General features: G+C 41.1%; 2 protein-coding genes across 2 annotated transcripts in view; both read left to right on the top strand.

The window, feature by feature from the left end:
• Positions 1-11895, top strand: part of Il1rl1 (interleukin 1 receptor like 1) — a 28615-nt gene extending 16720 nt beyond the window's left edge. The window contains exons 8-10 of the mRNA XM_012952481.2: positions 2743-3111; positions 6182-6326; positions 11559-11895. Coding sequence (XP_012807935.2) covers positions 2743-3111; positions 6182-6326; positions 11559-11895 — 851 coding nt within the window. The remainder of the gene's footprint in view (positions 1-2742; positions 3112-6181; positions 6327-11558) is intronic.
• Positions 11896-12126: 231 nt separating this feature from the next.
• The window catches only part of Il18r1 (interleukin 18 receptor 1), a 45403-nt gene continuing 38503 nt past the window's right edge, over positions 12127-19026 (top strand). Inside the window, exon 1 of the mRNA XM_004651691.2 lies at positions 12127-12226. The gene's annotated coding sequence lies outside the window, so the exon portion shown is untranslated. The remainder of the gene's footprint in view (positions 12227-19026) is intronic.

The following is a 19026-nucleotide window of genomic DNA, read 5'->3' as shown; positions in this document are numbered from 1 at the left end:
ATGCCTAGAACTTTCTATCTCTCTTTGTAAGTTCTTTTTTTATTCTTCCGAGTTCAGGAATTATTGTGAATATGAATGGGGGCATGATATCATGAACATGTAACTAATGAGATCATTGTTTATAATAGCATTTTAAAGTGTCACTTCCACTAAGAAAGAGGGATTTAAGTGCCTATATGTTGACAGCCTGGCTCACAGTGAATGTGGTTCCTTCTCAAATATCTGTGTGGTGCGAATAGTCTATCATTGGCTCCAGACACCTAAAAATGCACAAATAAGGAGATTTCAAGCTTAATCTTCTTGGGAGCCTCTTCTGCTGTCCTAGTCAGTTTCACATTGCTGGGATGAACTTCCAAACAAGGCACAGTTTATGGCAGGAAGGGCTTTATTGAAGCTTACAAATCCAAGGAATGTTCCATAATGGTGAAAAAGAGAAAACCCACCACCAAAAGCAAGGGCAAAAAATGGCAGCCAAACAGCAGGGAACCCAGATGAACTCAGTCTGCTCTCTGGAATTCCAGATCTGCCCCCCAAACACACCATAGAGTTGGACCCTAGGATCAACCCACAGTGACACCTCCTCCAGCCAGGTGGCTGGAGATCTAGGTTACAAGCCTTAATAAACTCCTGAGTCTATTAGGAGACATCCATTCAATCTACCACACCTGCCTTATCAGCCTTTTCACTGGCTATGGGAGAAAGGCATGTGCAATGGTCACAGGTGCTTTTTTAAATTTTGAATCACATGATCTACTCAGGCTCCAGTTGTCTATGAGGTTACACATGTCTGACAGCTCTTCCTCTCTTCATTTCTAATCTAGCTAACTTACAATAACTCCTCCATTCCAGCCAAACTTGGATGCTCAAGCCTGTACTACTTTCCTCAGGTGGTCACACTCTCATGGGAATGGCTTCCCACTTCTCTTTCAGTGCAATTCCTCTCACCTTTCTTCCACCAGATAGTATAAAGTCCAATAGAATTACACCACTTGCCACTCTTTCCTTAGAAAACGTACATAACTAGCCATACAGTGTGTTTTTTCTCTTGCTAGTTACCTTCCATTCATTCATGTAATCCACTGTGTATCTCTTCTATCCAAAACAAAGAATCCATACTCACTTAATGTCTGTGTCTGACAGTATTTCACATTCCTTTTCTCACTTCAGGCTACATAAATTTACCAGTGCTTTCTGAGAAGACCTTTTGTTTGTGATTATAATTCCTTTATCTGCTTTCAACTTCTGCAGTGATAGTTAGGAGTGTTTTTGCTAGGTCCACTTAAAGCTAATTGAAGCATCATGGTTTAGGTGCTCTATAAACACTGACTTGGAGAGAAGATTTGATCTTTCTTAGGATTTTTCTTGTGTAAAACAAATCAGATCCTACAACAGAGATTGTTGGTGAAGGAAGTGGATTGCAGACTTCTTTAGAGAATTTTTTTCAGGGACAGTTCTTTTTTAGTTTGTACTCTTTAATGTGTGAATGTAAATGTTAAGACCTTTAAAAACATGTAAGTAGGGGTAAAGAAATTGCTTAGTGGTTAAGGCACTTGCTTACAAAGCCAAAGGACTCAAGTTCAATTCCTCAGGGACCATGTAAGTCAGATGCACAAAGTGATGCATGTGTATGGAGTTGGTTTGCAGTGGCTACAGGTCTGGGAATGCCCATTCTTTCTTTTTTAAATATTTTTTTTAATTTTTTTATTTGATAGACACAGAGGGAGATGGAGAGACAGAGAGAGAGAGAGAGAGAGAGAGAGAGAGAGAGAGAGAGAGAGAGAGGGAGAGAGAGAGAGAGAGAATGGGTGTGCCAGGGCCTTCCGCCACTGCAAACGAACTCTAGATGCATATGTCCCCTTGTGCAGCTGGCTAATGAGGGTCCTGGGTAATCATAGCTGGGTCCTTGGGCTTTGCAGGCAAATGCCTTAAGTGCTTAGCCATCTCTCCAGCCCACATGCCCATTCTTTCTATCTTCTTCTCTTTCTCTATAAATCTGTAAAACCATGTAAGCAAATATCCAAAGAAGATAATTGTGATGGTTCAGTTCTATTGTCAACTTGATCAGATTAGGAATTAAGTAAGAAACACCTCTTGGTTAAGTTCTGAGGGTGTTTCCCCTTAATGATACATATTCATTCTGTTTCTTTACAGAACCCTAATACAATAACAGTCTAAGAAGAAAAATTCTAATGCGCTTGATTCCTAAGTCCCCCATGAAATGATAGGCTTGATGCCTCTATGTTTGCATTTAGCTGGAAGGAAAGTTTTACTTTGGATTAATCTGTCTGTGTGAATAAAGAGCATTAGGGCTGATATTCTCATGGTGAAACCAGCAAGAAGAAAATAGTTCTCCATCCAATTCCATTTCCATTTTCTGAATATGACATGATTAGTTCAGAATCTCATAACAGATTATAAATACAAATTTTAATGTCCAGATTTTTAAAAAATTACTTTTATTTATTTATTTGACAGCAAAAGAAAGAGAGACAGAGAGAGAGAAAAAATGGGCACACCAGGGCTTCCAGCCACTGCAAACGAACTCCCGATGCATGTGCCCCCTTGTGCATCTGGCTAACATGGGTCCTGGGGAATTGAGCCTCGAACCGGGGTCCTTAGGCTTCCCAGGCAAGGGCTTAACCACTAAGCCATCTCTCCAGTATGTCCAGAACATTTTTGATGCAAACATTAGACTTACTATAAGAACAATAGGAAATCTCAATCAATTTCTTATATACCTAGATGCAGTCACTGCTGTGGAAACCAGCATCCAGAAGAGCAGGAGGCACATGTTTATCCTGACTCATCACATGATGCACAGCAAGGAGTTTGCCTATGAGCAGGAGATCGCCTTGCACAGTGCCCTTATCCATAATGACTCCAAGGTGATTCTTATTGAAATGGAGGCGCTGGGTGAGCCAGGAGGACTGCCACTTGAGTGCTTTCAAGATTCTCTCAAGCACCTTGTGAAAATGCAGGGGACCATCAAGTGGAGGCAAGATCATGTGGCCAACAAAAGGTCTCTGGGTTCCAAATTCTGGAAGCATGTGAGGTATCAAATGCCAGTGCCAAGCAAAATGACTTCTGGTGTGGCTCCATTGAATGCCCAGGGTAATTAGTGCCTGCTTGTTGATGTTCAATCATTTTCTGGTCTGTAAATCTCATTTCTGGGAGCTGGAGCTTATGTCAGAACTAGAAGGCTTTGGGAGCTGTAGTGTGAATACCAGGAATGCCAAAGGTAGCAAGGCTTTCGGTTATGTCTGGCATACTTAACTTCCATTTGCATTCCAAATACTGGATAAGTCCTGTTCCTCCCTTTCTCTACCTTCCTTGCCTTGTTTTCTTCTTTTGTGATACAAGATCTTTCTGATATGCTTATTTTCAGAAGACTTAGCAGTTAAGGTACTTGCCTGCAAATCCTCACAACCTAGATTCAATTCCCCAGTACCTACATAAAGCTAGATACACAAAATGGCACGTGTGTCTGGAGTTTGTTTGCAGTGACTGGAGACCCTAGCATGCCTTTCTCTCTCTCTCCCTCTCTCTTCTCTTGCTCTCCTTGCAAATAAATAAATAATATATTAAAAATATATTCAAATAAAAATTTTATATTATATGGAAGAACAATCTGACCCCTACAGAAAGATATTATTAGTAAATCATGTTCCCAACACACTCACATTTCTTTCCTATATTTCATTTGACAATTGCCCAGTTTTATCTTCTCAATATTACTGTTTTTATGGATACCTTATCCAAGTTGTATCAAGATCTTTTCAATTCTATAATTTAGTTAATATATTTTTATTTTCTATAGAAACATTTTCTCACTATAAAAGAATAGAAGGATGTTACAAAATATTAGAGATCATACATATATACATATGTATATATGTATACATATATATATACATGTGTATATATATATGTATATGTATATATATATATATATGTGTGTGTGTGTGTATATATATACACACACACACACACACACATAGTATTGTGATAGTTTGAATGTGTGTTCCTCAATAGACTCAGATATTTCATTAAAGCTTGTAGCTTGAATTTTCAGCCACCTGCCTGGAAGAGGTGTGTTTGGTGGGTGGATCTGATTTCTAGCTCAAAGGTATGCAGAGGTTCTGAGTTCTGCCTGGTTTCCTGCTGCTTGCTGCAATTCCCCTATCCTTCCTTTATTCAATCTCTTTTCCTGACCCCATATAGGCCATTACACCCATAACTCTCTATCCATCTCTTTACAAATATGCAATACCATCCACTTATGTTCATCTCTCTCTTCCCTCCATTATAGCCTTCATTATAGAGCTTCCTGGCCTCTGCTCCTGATTTTTATGCCAACTCACATAAAAGTCTAAACATTTATAGCTAAGATCTACATATGAGAGAGTGTAGCATTGGGCTTGCTTTCTGGGCCTGGGTTACCTCACTTAGTATAACCCGTTCCACAGAAACTGACCTTTTATTTCTTACCTAGATCTGTTTTTCCACAACCAACCTGGGCCTCTCCTGGGGGGGTGGGGACACTTCTCTCCTAGTATCTAAATCTAGCCCTAACATTGTGGGTGGTCAAAGTTCAGCCCCCAGAATTTGGTGTCATTGTTACATTCTTCATCTTCTTCTTCTTCTTCTACTTCTTCTTCCTCCTCCTCTTCTTCTTCTTCTTCTTCTTCTCCTTCTCCTTCTCCTCCTCCTCCTCCTCCCCCTCCCCCTCCCCCTCCCTCTCCCCCCTCCCCCTCCCCCTCCTCCTCCTCCTCCTCCTCCTTCTTTTTGATTTTTCAAGGTAGGGTCTCACCCTAGCCCAGGTTGACCTGGAATTCACTTTGTAGCCTTAGGGTGGCCCTGAACTCAATGTGATCTCCCTACCTCTGCCTCTGCTGGGATTAAAGGCATGCACCACCACGCCCAGTTTAGCCTCTTCTTGAAACAGGCCCTAGCTCAATCCAATCAGCCGTTCCTCAGGTGAGGTGAACCAGAAGATAGGGCTCAGCACCATAAGGTTATAAATACATTTGTGAAGGAAGAAGAAGCTCTCTGTTCTGCCTGACCTCTCCTAAATTTCCACCTGCAGGTGAGTTTCTCCTTTGCTTGGCCCAACTGAATGGAGCCAAGGGGAGAACCCTTACTCTCCACATAGTCTCCTTACCCCCTTCAGCTCCTCACATGGAAAGAGCTCTTTGAACTTTCTTTGCTTTCTTATTTCTCCATGGTTTTTCCAAGCCCTCCAAGTGGGCTCTCAAGACATGTAGCTATCTTTCCTTGGTTCTATACTTCTCTCAATAAATACACCAATTTAATAATTATCCTTCTCAGTCTAATTTTATTCAATTCTTTGATTAAAATTAAAACCAGACAGGTTTGGAGTTTAAGGACTTTTCTGAACCCCTAATACCCCATTACAGATATTTCTAGGGATGTGTGCACTTATCCACCTAAACTATAGATGTTTGTTTTGATTTATGGACATGGGAAATTTTGAAACTGATTTTGTCTCTCTCTTTACAGTGGCTACTTGAGAGCATAGCACTAAATTTAGGATCTTTCTGCAGCAAGTTTATAAGGTGTGATCACATAGAATTTGTGGTAATCTCTTCCTTGATTCCAAATTATCTTTGTTTTTAAAAATATTTTTTAATTTATTTATTTGCAGAAAGAGAGAATATGAATGTGTGCACCAGGGTTTCTAGCTACTCCAAATGAGCTCCATATGCATGAACCACTTTGTGCATCTGCCTTTATGTGGGTGCTAGGGAATCAAATCTGGTTCATTAGGCATTACATTCAAGTGCATTAGCTACTAAAACATCTCTCCAGCCCCAGTACTTTTGGTTGTGATTTGCCCTATAGTTTTTAATTTTAAAAATGGCTTACCTCTCTACTAAGAGGTACTTTGCAAGTATTCAACAAATATTTACAATTTTTGAACTGTGTGCTGTATGCATCTTTGAAAGGGACAAGGGAGGAGTTTGAAGAGGGTGCTACTGAGTGTATTCCACACCCTGCTCACCCCTGTGGGACTAGGAGCTCACTGTGGAAACTAGAGCAAGAGGGAGAAAGGCTGCAGAGGCCCTGGATAAGTCTGGCTTTGGGGAAATGTGGACTAATATGTGCGTTTTCTTACATCACACCTTTTTCTAAGCTTATAAACCACTTCCTTTCATCTAAGCCCACTGGGCTTACTTTCTGCAACTGGAAAATGAGAGTCTGAAGATGGACCCTGGGGGCTGGGCAGCACTTGACATTTGCCAGCTGCACAGCAAAATCAATACTGCTAGAACTTGGGCTCTGCAGCAGAACTTTTTCTATCTTCAGTGAGTTTCTTTCTTTGGGTGGTAAGAGTAACCGAGCTCATTTATGTGTTTCCTTGAGATGGAGGGTCTCACTGAACCCAGAGCTGCCATTTTCAGTCAAACTGATAACTGATAAACCCTGGTGATTCTCCAGTCTCTGCTTTCCACAGGAATAAGGTGATAGGCATGACTCAGCTGTTTAGGTGGGTGATGGAAATCAAACTCAGGGTGAGTCAGGCCCTCTGAGGCCCTCATCCCTTTTATTTTATTTTATTTTATTTTTTAAATATTTTTTGTTCACTTTTTATTTATTTATTTGAGAGTGACAGACAGAGAGAAAGACAGATAGAGGGAGAGAGAGAATGGGCACGCCAGGGCTTCCAGCCACTGCAAACGAACTCCAGACGCATGCGCCCCCTTGTGCATCTGGCTAACGTGGGACCTGGGGAACTGAGCCTCGAACCGGGGTCCTTAGGCTTCACAGGCAAGCGCCTAACCGCTAAGCCATCTCTCCAGCCCCCTCATCCCTTTTAAAAAATTACTTTTAATTGATTTAATTACAATATAACTACAATTAAAAGAATTACTTTTAATTGAGTAAACTGTGCACACAATAAAATATCTTTCTTAAGAGTTCAATTCAATGAATTTTCACAGCTAAGCACATTTATACTGTTATCACCCAAAATGAGACAGGAATATTTCTAACATCTCAGCTAGTACCATTGTGATATTTCTTAGTCAGTTCCTTTCTTATTCCAGGGACAATGTTCTTATTTCTGTCTCTATCAGGTATTCTCATCAGATTTTGGTGCTGCTCACATCAATAAACTTATATGGCATTGTGTCTAGCTACTTCTAGATAGCATAATGCTTTTGAAGTTCATCCTATTTTTTTTTCTTTTTTTTTCAGGAATAAGTTCATGCCTCTGAACTGTTGAGTAGTAGTCCACTGTATGGAGAGTTAATGGTTTGCTTAACTTTCTTCCTGTTGAGATAGTCATGTAAATTGTTTTGCATTTATGTCTCTTATGAAGGTGTCTTTCTCAAACATGATTGTGAACACATACTATTGTTTTGTTTGGGTCAATGTCTAGGAGCAGTCATAAGTTATGTGTCTGTTTAACTTTTTGAGAACCCAACAACTTGTCTTGAAAATCACTGGGTCATTTTAATGGATTTTTTTTTTTTTAATTTATTTGAGAGCGACAGACACAGAGAGAAAGACAGATAGAGGGAAAGAGAGAGAATGGGCGCACCAGGGCTTCAAGCCTCTGCAAATGAACTCCAGACGCGTGCGCCCCCTTGTGCATCTGGCTAACATGGGACCTGGGGAACCGAGCCTCGAACTGGGGTCCTTAGGCTTCACAACTGGGCCATTTTATATCCCAGCAAATGTCTAGGAGAAATCTGTTGTTCTAAAGCCTCACCGATGATCAGTATTTTCAGATTTCCTTATATCTAGTCACTTTAGTCAAGTGACTGTCATTGTGGGATTCATGCAGTTTACTGATGATTAATGATGTCAAACTTTTTCAGGCTCTTACTGGCCATGATTGTATCTTCTTCAGGGAATATAAAATTCTTTTCACTTTTGAGCTTTGGATATAAGTGACCCTCCAAAGAACTCCTGAGTTGAAAACTTGGACCCCAGCTGATGATGCCATTGAGAGCAAATTGGATCCAAATGGTAAACCCATTGCTGACTTAGAAGCTTCTCAGCCTGTTAGGAGAGAAGCACCAGGTGGAGGAAGTAGTTTAGTGGGGCCATGTTGGAAGGGCCTTTTTGTCCCCAACCCATTCCTCTTTCTCTCTTCCTTCTTCTGAATACCTTGAAGTGAGAAGTGTCTCCTGCTGTACCATTCTGCTGCAATGTTCTGCCTTACCACATGCACTGCCAACTTTGACCTTACAAGCCAAAATAAGCTTGTCTTTACTGATGATTTATTTGGTTTCTCAAGGTAGGGTCTCACTCTAGCCCAGGGTGACCTGGAATTCACTATGCTTCTCAGGGTGGCCTCAAACTCACAGTGATCCTCCTTTCTCAGCCTTCCAAGTTCTAGGATTAAAGGTGTGCACAGCCATGTCCAAGAGAGTGAAAGTGGGGGCAGGGGGCACACCAGGACATCTCAGAGCCTCATGCTGCTGCAAATAAACTCCAAATGCATGCACTACCTCGTGCATCTGGCTTCAAGTGGTTAATGGAAAGTCGAAATTAGATGTCATTAGACTTTGGAGGCAAGCGCTAATACCTTCTCTCTAGTCCATACCTTTCTTTTCTTTTTCCTTGTAGGTTTTCCAAGGTGGGGTCTTGCTCTAGCTCAGGTTAATCTGTAACTGGCCTCGAACTCACAGCCATCCTCCTACTTCTGCCTCTCAAGTGCTAGGATTAAAGGCATGGTCCACCATGCCCAGCCATACCTTTCTTTTTAAAGTAAATTTCTATCTCAGGTATTTTGTCAGAGTGGTGGGAAGCTAACACCAAAAGCCTTATTTAATCAATGATGTTTCTTTTCATACTATTGGTGTGTGGAAGTTGTTTTTATATTATGGGTACAAGCTTTTAGCTGGATAGATGTAAAGTGAAAAGTTTTTCAGGCTACTCATTCATTTTTAATGGTGTCACTGATTTTCAGACATTTAAAAATTGATAACATTCAATTTGTCAACTTATTTTACATAGTATGTTCTATATCCTAATAAATATTTTCCATTTTTACTAAGAATATTCAGTGTCTTATGGATTTTATGACATATTTATGGTTCTAGCACTTATGTTTAAATTTATGGTCCACTGTGAATTAATACATGTAGAATGAGATAATGACTGAATTAGTTTTCAGTGAAAATACCCAGCCCTTCTGGAAATATTCATAAATACATTTCAATTCCCCAAGACCCATATTAGCCAGATGCACAAGGTGGCACATGTGTCTGGGGTTCATTTGTAACAGCTCTCTCTCTCTTTCTGTCAAATAAATAAATAAAAATAAAATATTTTAAAATATTTTGCTTTACTTATTTGAGAGAGAGAGAGAGGGAGAGAGAGAGGGGGGAGAGGAAAGGATGGGTACACCAGGGCCATCAGCTGCTGCAACTGAACTCCAGACTCATGTGGCACCTTGCCTCTGGCCTATGTGGGACCTGAGGAATTTAACCTGGATCCTTTGGATTTGCAGGCAAGTGCCTTAACTGCTAAGCCATCTCTCCAGCCCTTGTTTTAAACTTTTTTTTTTTTTTTTCGAGGTAGGGTCTCAATCTGGCTCAGGCTGACCTGGAATTCACTATGTAGTCTCAGGGTGGCCCCAAACTCATGGCGATTCTCCCTACCTCTGCCTCCTGAGTGCTGGGATTAAAGGCGTGTGCCACCACACCGGGCATTGTTTTAAACTTTTAAGTCAGTATAAGTCCACTAACTGTTCATTTTCAAGATTATTCTGACAATTCTAGAAAATTTTCATATATAATAATCTCTCAACTTCTTTGAAAATTCCACCTGGGACTTGGATCAGAGACCAGAGGTTGATGTCAGGTGTCTTCCTCAATTGTTCTCCTCCACATCATCAGCATCAGCATCAGCATCAGCATCAGCATCAGCATCAGCATCATTATAACCTTTTTTTTTTTTTTTTTGAGAAAGGGTCTCACTGTAGCCCAGACTGACCTGGGATTCACTACTCTGTAGACTCAGGCTGGACTTGAACTCATAGATTCTCCTACCTGTACCTCCCAAGTGCTAGGATTAAAGGCATGTGCCATGACACCTGGAATCTACCTTAGTTTTTGTGGCACGGTCTGTTGCTGAACCTGGAGCTCACCAGAAAGCCTCTGGAATTTTCCTTTTGCTACCTCCTCAGCACTAGGATTACAGGCTTATGCTACAGCCCACAGCTTTCACTTGAGTGCTTGGATCTGAGCACAGGTGTTCACATTTGCATGGCAAATGCTTTACTGATTGAACCATCTCTTCAGCCCCTACAGTAGATATATATCCTCCAAAGTTTATGCTTTTGTAATTTTTAATGCTATTGTAAATTTAATCTTTAAGAAACTTCAGTTTTCAAATATCTAGCGCACACACACACATATATGTATATAGATAATTTTTCTGTACTGACTTTGAATTTGTATCTGGTAACTTTGCTAAACCCAGGATAGTAGCGTGGGGATAGGGAGATGGTTCAGTCAGCAAAGTAGCTGTCATTCAAGCATGAGTATCTAACCTTGGATCCCCAGGACCCATGTGCAAGCCAGGTGTGCTGACTCACACCTGTAATTCCAGCACTGAGGAAGCAATTAGGGGATCCTCAGGGCCTGCTGGCTGGCTAGGTGAGTGGAATTGGTGAGCTTCGGTTCCGTGAGAGGCCTTGTCTCCAAATGTAAGGTGGAGAGAGGCTGAAGAAGCAAAAGCTGGCCTCCACAGGTAGCAGCACACACGCACACTGCACTCAACCGAATGAGCACACACCCATGCACACCATACACACACACACATGCCAAAACAGTTTTTTTTTTAATAGATTTCAAAGGATGATTCACCTAAAACGTGTCTTCTAAATGTACTGCCTTGTTCCTTTGCTATTCTCATGCTCTCTTTTGAAAAGTTATTTTTACTTTTTTTATTTTCAAGTAGAGGGAGAGAGAAGTGAGACAGAGAGAATGTGTGTACCAGGTCCTCTAGCTGCTGAAAATGAACTCCAGATGCCACTTTGTGCATTTGACTGTATGTGGGTACTAGGTAAGGTCCTTAGGCTTTGCAGGCAAGTGCCTTAACTGTTGAGTCCTCTCTCCAGCCTTCTTATTTTTATTTCTTACATCATCAAACTCTTGTCTCTCTGAAAGTTGACATTTTTACATGTTAACAATCATAGGAAAAAACAAAAATTTTTCACTACTAATTCTGAAGTTAACAGTAGGTTCTTTTCTACCACATTAAGAAACATACCTTTCTGTCAGCATTCTGTGTATTAAAACACGTTTTGCACTTATTGCAGCAGCAGTATGCTTTTCCTACTTATTATATGGCAAACTATTTTGATTGACTAAAAAAAGAAAAAAAAGAAAATCACTGTCATATATAAACACTTGCCTTGTCACCCATGAGTGTCCCTCTACATTTTTGTTTGAAAAAAGCCTCTCTCTCCCTCCCTCCCTCTCTCCCTCCCTCTCTCTCTCTCTCTCTCCATATATATATACATGCTCATTTTGGCCTCCCTTTCTTTGGAATAATTCTTCTCTATTACGTCCCAATAGTGATTTTCCATCCCCGCCACCCCCTCCTCCCCGCCGAGGCCTAGATCTCCTGATCCTAGCACTGCAACCTTTGAACCCTGTTCAGCTTTGGCTCCTGGAGGCTTGGGGAGTTTGTACTTCTGCAGTCCCTTGGGGTTCAGGTGTCCTCACTGCACTGGGGTTCGTAGCGCCCTGCAGCCTCAAGGGTGCGCTCTGGCCACCTCCCGACCTCGAGGGTGGCCTTTTGCGAGTTCCCAGCCAGAGACCACAGCCAGACAAGGACGCGCCCCGGGATTTTCCACCTGTGCCTTTCGCCCCCGCCATCCTCAGCTCGTGGGTGGGGCACTTGCGGGTCTGAGCACCGAGGAAACCAGATCCGAAACTCCGAGTTCTCCAGAGGGCGCGCCCCACGTCTGAGAGCCCCCCCCACCCCCGCAGCCTTCTCTCTTCCTTTCTCTTCTTCCTCTCCTCCCACACTCCCTCTCTGTCCCTCCCGCCCTCGCAGCCCTCTCCCAGGTGGCCCTGCCTCTTTAATCACACTTCTGCTCAAGCTTGGGCTCCTCGCTTTCCTTTCCGGTTTCACAGCGATGGTCCACAGGCAGGGTAGGGCGGTTTCTCACCTGCTGTGTGAATTTTAGCGTGAAGTAGAGACAACTGGCCCACCCCAGCCTCAGGACGCCTCCTTGAAGGTAAGGACAAGCTCCAGTCCTCCCTTCCCACTGCTACCTGAGGCAGGAGACCACCTAGTCCTAGGGACAGGGATTCTGAAAACAAGGTCACTGTGTGTGTGTGTGTGTGTGTGTGTGTGTGTGTGTGTGTGTGTGTGTGTATCATCAGCTCTCCCGGCTAGCATAGTTTTCAGAAGTTGAACCATTTCCAGTTCTTTTGTAACATGTGAGAACAGCTGAAATAAGTGATAACAGTTGTCATTTAAAAAAAAAAATTAACAACTTCTACACGTACAGACAGAAAACCATGGTATTTCCTTCCCCTCCACCATTTCCCCCTTCACAACTGCACTCTCCATCATATCCCCTCCCTCTCTCTGTTAGTTTCTCTTTTATTTTGATGTCATCATCTTTTTCATCTATTATGAGGGTCTTGTGAAAGTATTGCTAGGCACTGTGAGGTCATGGATATGGAGGCCAATTTCTGTCTAGGTGGTTGCATTGTAACAAGTGGTGCCCTTCCTTTGGCTCTTACATTCTTTCTGCCACCTCTTCTGCAATGGACCCTGAGCCTTGGAGTGTGTATTAGAGATGTCTCAGTGCTGGACAGTCCTCCACCAGTTCTTCTCAGCACTATGTTGCCTTTTGGATCATCCCAGTGGTCCCTGCCCTCTGAAAAGAGAAGCTTCTCTAAAAGTAAGAGTAGCATTAATTATTTCAGGCAGTTTGGTGAGAGTAATGTATGAATTTATCCAGACAAGAGCAGGCTTTATATCCCTAAGGCTCATAACCTCCCCTGCCATAGGCTTTTGATTAGGTTTTTAGTACCAGGTATGTATTCCCTCCCATACAGCCAGCCTCTAGTTCAATTAGATAGCAGCTGGTTTCCCTCAGAGCCATCATACCACTATTGCACCTGTTTGGTCATTTGGCCTATCTGGCCAAACTTGAGGCTTCCAGTGTCCACTGTTTTCATTGATGATGACTTCTGTCTCCCAAAGGGCTGCATGGCAGTGCAGCTTTTTCTAGCTTTCAGTTGGCTGGTCTACAGGGAGAAGTTTTACTCAGCTCAGCAACAGATTGACTTTTCAGTGATCTTGCTGCCCTCTCATGTGAAGTCTTCAGTGATAGGGCCTTACCATCTGTTACTCCTAGGAAACCAAGGGCCTCGGCAAAAGCATGTAATGTTCTGGAGGCAGCAGGGAACTTCCTAGCCAACGACTCATTGGTAGGTATCCTATCCCTGGCACTGAAAATTTTCTAGTAGCAATTTATGGCTTCTGGACATTCCATTATCCAGAGAATTAGGCTTTCATTTGTCTTATTCATAATATCTTCAATTCTGCACGACCCTCCTCCCTCCCTTCTCTTACTCAGCCTCTTCCTCTGGCCTCACTTAGGCCATTCAACTCCCTGTAATCTGTTCTTCTACTTACATATATACAATACTATCCCCTAAACTCCTTCCTTCTCCTCCCTCGCTTATAGCCCTTTTCCAGCTTACTGGCCTCTACTGTTGAATTTTTTGGTCCCATCTTACACACAAGTATAAACATTTGTGGCTAGAATCCACATATGAGAGAGAACATGCAATATTTGGCTTTCTGGGCCTGGATTACCTCACTTACTATAATCCTTTTCATATCCATCAATTTCCCAGCAAATTTCATAATTTCATTTTCCTTTACTACTGAGAAGAACTCCATTGTGTAGATGTGCCACATCTTTATTATCCATTCATTTGTTGAAGTACATCTAGGCTGGTTCCATTTCCTAGCTATTGTGAATAGAGTGGCAATAAACATGGCTGTGCAAGTACCTCTAAGGTAATGAGAAGAGTGATTAGGATATGTGCCTAGGAGTGCTATAACTGGATCATATGGCAAATCTATTTTTAGCTGTCTCAAGAACCTCCACACTAATTTCCACAATGGCTGTACCCACCAACATTGTAGAAGGGTTCCCCTTTTCCACATCCTCGCCAACATTTATTGTCATTTGCTGTCTTGAAGGTAGCCATTCTGACAGGATTGAGATGGAATTTCAAAGTAGTATTAATTTGCATTTCCCTGATGGTGAAGGATGTAGAACACTTTTTTAGATGTTTATATCCCATCTGTATTTCTTTTGATGAGAACTTTCTATTTAGTACCATAGATCCTTATCTTTCTTCAAGCACAAGAATCAAGTCCAAATGTATCAGGGACCTTAACGCCAGATCTGAAACTCTGAATTTCTAGAGGAAAAGGTAGGGTAAACCCTTCAACATATTGGCATAGGTAATGGCTTTCTGAATATATCCCCAATTGCTCAGGAAATAAAATCACTAATCAACTCCTGGGATCTCATGAAATTAGAAAGCTTTTGTACAGCAAAGGACACTGTGAATAGAGCAAAGAGACAACCTATAGAATGGGAGAAAATCTTTGCCAGCTATACATCTGACAAAGGATTAATATCTAGAATATACAAAGAACTCACAAAACATTGTCATTTATGTGCCATCCCATATAAAGCTTTTTAGATAAATCTATTTGTGAGAGCCTCTTAGAGGCGAAATTAAATAGGCAGTATTATCAGGCTTATCCAAAGGTAAGGAGATGGAAACAGAGAAGTTCAGGAATTTATCAAGGACATCTGTCTGGTAAATGGTCCCAGATTCACACCTAAATTTTCCTGCTTCCAACATCTTAGTCTGACAGGTGCTTCCAGAGGCTGGTGCCCCAGCAGGTTACATCACAGTCATGACAGCAGTTAATGGCTTGAAAGTTCCCATCAGAGGTGGAGTGTAGATCATTGTATTAGCTTCCCTGACTGTCCTTGCTGTATTCTTGGGACCCCTGCCATGTACAGTGTTGAGTTATGGGAAAGCCTCCCAACCCCAAACCCTTAGACAAACCATAAGGGGTAATAAGAGGAGCTTAGTTTATGCAGAATCTGGGGTCAGTTAGTGTGCCTCCTTTCCAAAGGCATATGCAAGAATGGAAGCCTGCCCTCAGGGACCTAACCAGGGAGTGGACACTGGTCCACGAATGATGGAGTCACTGTGGTGGGGTTGGCTTGGACAGGCCCTGAGGCTTGGGTGGTACCACTTAGCAAGCTTTCTGGAGAAAACAACTTTTGAGCCACATTGCAAGGTTCTGGATGTGAGAAGTGGGCAGCATGGTCCATGTGGCAGGGCCTCCCAAGCACAGATGGGTTTGGGAAAAACATGAAAATAATAGTAACAGGTATTTTAATGAAAGCCACTATGTGATCTCAGTGATTTTCCTGGCCTTGCAAATATGAAGCCAGATTTCACATGAATTCCTGGTCTAATATAGCAACACTGCATGACGGTGCCCGAGGTCACTTTTGCTACTTTGCATTTGGCTGTTTCTCTACCTTACATGTTGAACATTGTAAAGAAAGCATTTGATACCAGAAGATCACTGGTGTACTAGTTCAGTGGTAGAGTGCTTGCCTAGCCTAGGTTCAGCCAACAACATGGAAAGTGATCAGTGTTATGATTTTCATGAAGGCAGTTTCTCTTAGGAATTGCACACTTTCATCTTTGGCTAATAAGTGGTTTCCACAGAAGCAATCTGCATCTGCTTATGTATGAGTCAATGAAGCCATCAGTAATCTATGCCTGGCTAGTTCAACTTCCCTGCACCTCTGTTTCCTCCTTAGAAAGATTTGCAATGGCCCAATATCCATACTTCTTTTTTCTAGAGAGTGGTCAATTTCCCCAGTGTGTAGACTACAAATAAGGGTACCTGGGTAGAATCAGGGGCTCAAGATATGAGCACTCAGACACCCTAGAAGGTCCTCAGGCCACATTGTCTTGACAGGCAGAGATACTGGTCACCTTGTTTGTAACCTTTTTCCTAGGTCACTGGATCAGTAGGAAGAGAAGTTTCTTAAATTAATAGAAAATTTCATACTATTGGATAATTAGGGTTAATTTATAACTATTATTTAAAATATATGTATTTATTTATTTGAGAAGCAGAAGAGAGAAAGGCAGATAGAAAGGATAGGTGTGCCAGGGCCTTTAGACACTGCAAACGAACTGTAGACATATGCACCATCTTGTGCATCTGGCTGATGTGGGTCCTGGGGAATTGAACTTGGGTCTTTAGACTTCACAGACAAGTGCCTTAACCACTAAGCAATCTCTCTAGCCCAGTAACTGTTATTTAGATGCATGTATACATGCATGCACATGTATGTAGTCTAGATCTTAAATGTTAAATATATGAAATATGTATATTTCATAAATATATTATTTAAAATATATTAAATATGAATTGGGTGCATGTTAGATAGATGAGACTTACTTTTCTCATTGCTCAGATAAGCCCTATGATCAGTGTCTTGTCCTCACCTTGATGACAATGGTGGGTTTGAAGACCCAAGGATCCCAAAGTGTATTTCAGACATCTGGATGAAGCTCAGGCTTCATTTTATTTCTAGACACTCAGGTCATGTTTGTTGGGCATTATGCTTGTTAAGACATACTTTTCCAGTTGTCATGTTTTAAAAAGAGAGTCATATAGATGTATCAGTGAGCTGGATGATCAGGTATGACTCCAGACTGCATATATATAAGAATAAATTTAGCAAGAGGACATAAAGGGACACATATTAATTCATGGCAATTGGTATGAATAAAAATTAAAAGGAGAGAACAGAGAAAGTGGTGTGTGTGCGTGTATGCATGTGCCTGCACATATTTGCACTTGGATGAGCATGCTGTGTTAGAGTGGAGTGCTTAAGGAAAACATGTACATTATAACTAAGGTCAGCAAACTTTAAAGGACATATAGGACTGGTTAATCAGCTAGATAAAGAACTCATAGTTATTTTGAAAATATAAGCTTAACTTGATCCTATTTTCATGCTTAACCAGAAAAGTAATTATTGGCAAATTTTAAGAGACATTTAAATTTTAAAACAATGAAGCCATAAAAATGAAGAAAATATAGATAAACATTTGTTTTATTACTGAGAAAAAGGAAAAAAGAAGTAAGCTTCAATAAACCATGAAACATCTGAGAACTGGGGAAGGAACATAAAGAAATAGCTCATAAACACCCTTTAATCCTAGCACTCAGGAGACAGAGGTAGGAGAATCACTGTGAGTTCAAGGACAGCCTGAGATGACATAGTGAATTCCAGGTCAGCCGAGGCTAGAGTGAGACCCTACTTCACAAAACAACAACAAAAATAGTATTGTATGATTATAATTTGTCTTACTTATAATAAAAAGAAAATTCAGCTTCAAAATTAATGAGATGCTATTTTTTCCATCTTTACTACCATATAAGATTAAGAAAATGAAAATGTGCACTGCTGTCCTGGGTGTGGTGGAGACAGTCTTGCACTTCTAGGGCAGGAAGTATGAGCTATTGCACATCTCTGGAATGTTGTATGGTTATATGGTTACATGCATGTGTCATACTTGTAGTACTGTCCTGCCATGCTATAGCAACAAGAAAATGAGAAGAAATACAAGTGAAAAAATAGCCAGGAGTTCAGTGATACTTATAATTCTTTAGATATTTGGCACTGACAACATATGCCATTAGCTCTGGGAGATAGGGTTGTCACCCACTCCCCTTTATGCCCCCAAGGATAAATAAATCAAGGCATAGAATGGCTCAGTAACTTGCCTAAGACTGTGTAGCTGGTAAAGAAAACAAATGTAGATTCCAGTGAATCAGGCTGGTAGCAGAGTTCATGCTCCAAAAAACTGTGTGTTACTTCCTTACACATGAAGATGGTCAAGGGTCAGTGAGCAATATAGTACATTTTGTAGTGATATTACATTCACATGAAGGAATGTGAGGTGGCAATTAAGTGGTATTAACAAAGAGGATAGCCCTCAGTATATAATATCAAGTGGAAATGCAAGATATAAAATTAATAAGCCATTGTATAAGTTTAAATGTGGAGTGTCCCACATAGCCTCATGTATTTGTGATTAAGTCTTATACTTACTTCCCAGCTGGTGGGTCTTTGAGAGGTGGAGTTATAGCGGGGGCGGGGGGGGGGGTGTCACTGGAGGCAAGCCTTGGGACTTTATAGTCCAAGTTCCCATGTTAGTGCTAGGGAGCTCATTCTTGCTTTCTCCCTGCTGATGAAAAGATGTGATGTCCAGCTGTCTGTGCCATGATCAGCGCTGCACCCTTAGAAATTGTAACTGGATAAAAGCCTTTTTCTTCCATAAGCTTCCCCTGTGGAGTGTTTTCTTTCAGTACCATGAAAGTAACTGTTACAGGCATAATTTAATTATTTGAAAATGTGTACAAAAGACACAAAACATGCAAAAATACTATACATATTGAGATTAGTTTCTTCTTTCAATCTTCAATTTGTAAATATTTTACATTGGGCATAAGTTACTTTAAAATCATAAATAATTTAAAGAAGAAGCAAAAGTAATATAAATAAAAGCATAAAAAATCAAGCACAGCACTAAAACCATCCTAAGATAAAAACTGATATTAAGATTTTTGTAAGTCTACATTATTACTGCTTTTTGAGAGTATCCATGGTAGGTTACTAACAATACTTCTCACATTTGTCTGGAACTGAATTAGGTAGTTAATAAAACACCAGATTCTCAGTTTCACATATATAACTTAAGAGCATTATTACATTAAAATTATGATGTAAACACACCCCAAATGCAGCTTCCGTTCTTTATAAGGTAAGTTCTTGTGCTAGGAGATGGCTCATCAAATAAAGACACTTGCTTGCAAAGCCTTCTGGTCCAGGTTTAACTTCCCAGTATCAGTGTAAATCCAGATGCACATATTGGCACTTGCGTCTGG

This window comes from Jaculus jaculus, chromosome 4 (assembly GCF_020740685.1).
Source record: "Jaculus jaculus isolate mJacJac1 chromosome 4, mJacJac1.mat.Y.cur, whole genome shotgun sequence".
NCBI lineage: Eukaryota > Metazoa > Chordata > Mammalia > Rodentia > Dipodidae > Jaculus > Jaculus jaculus.
This window is presented reverse-complemented; position numbering and strand designations above follow the sequence as displayed.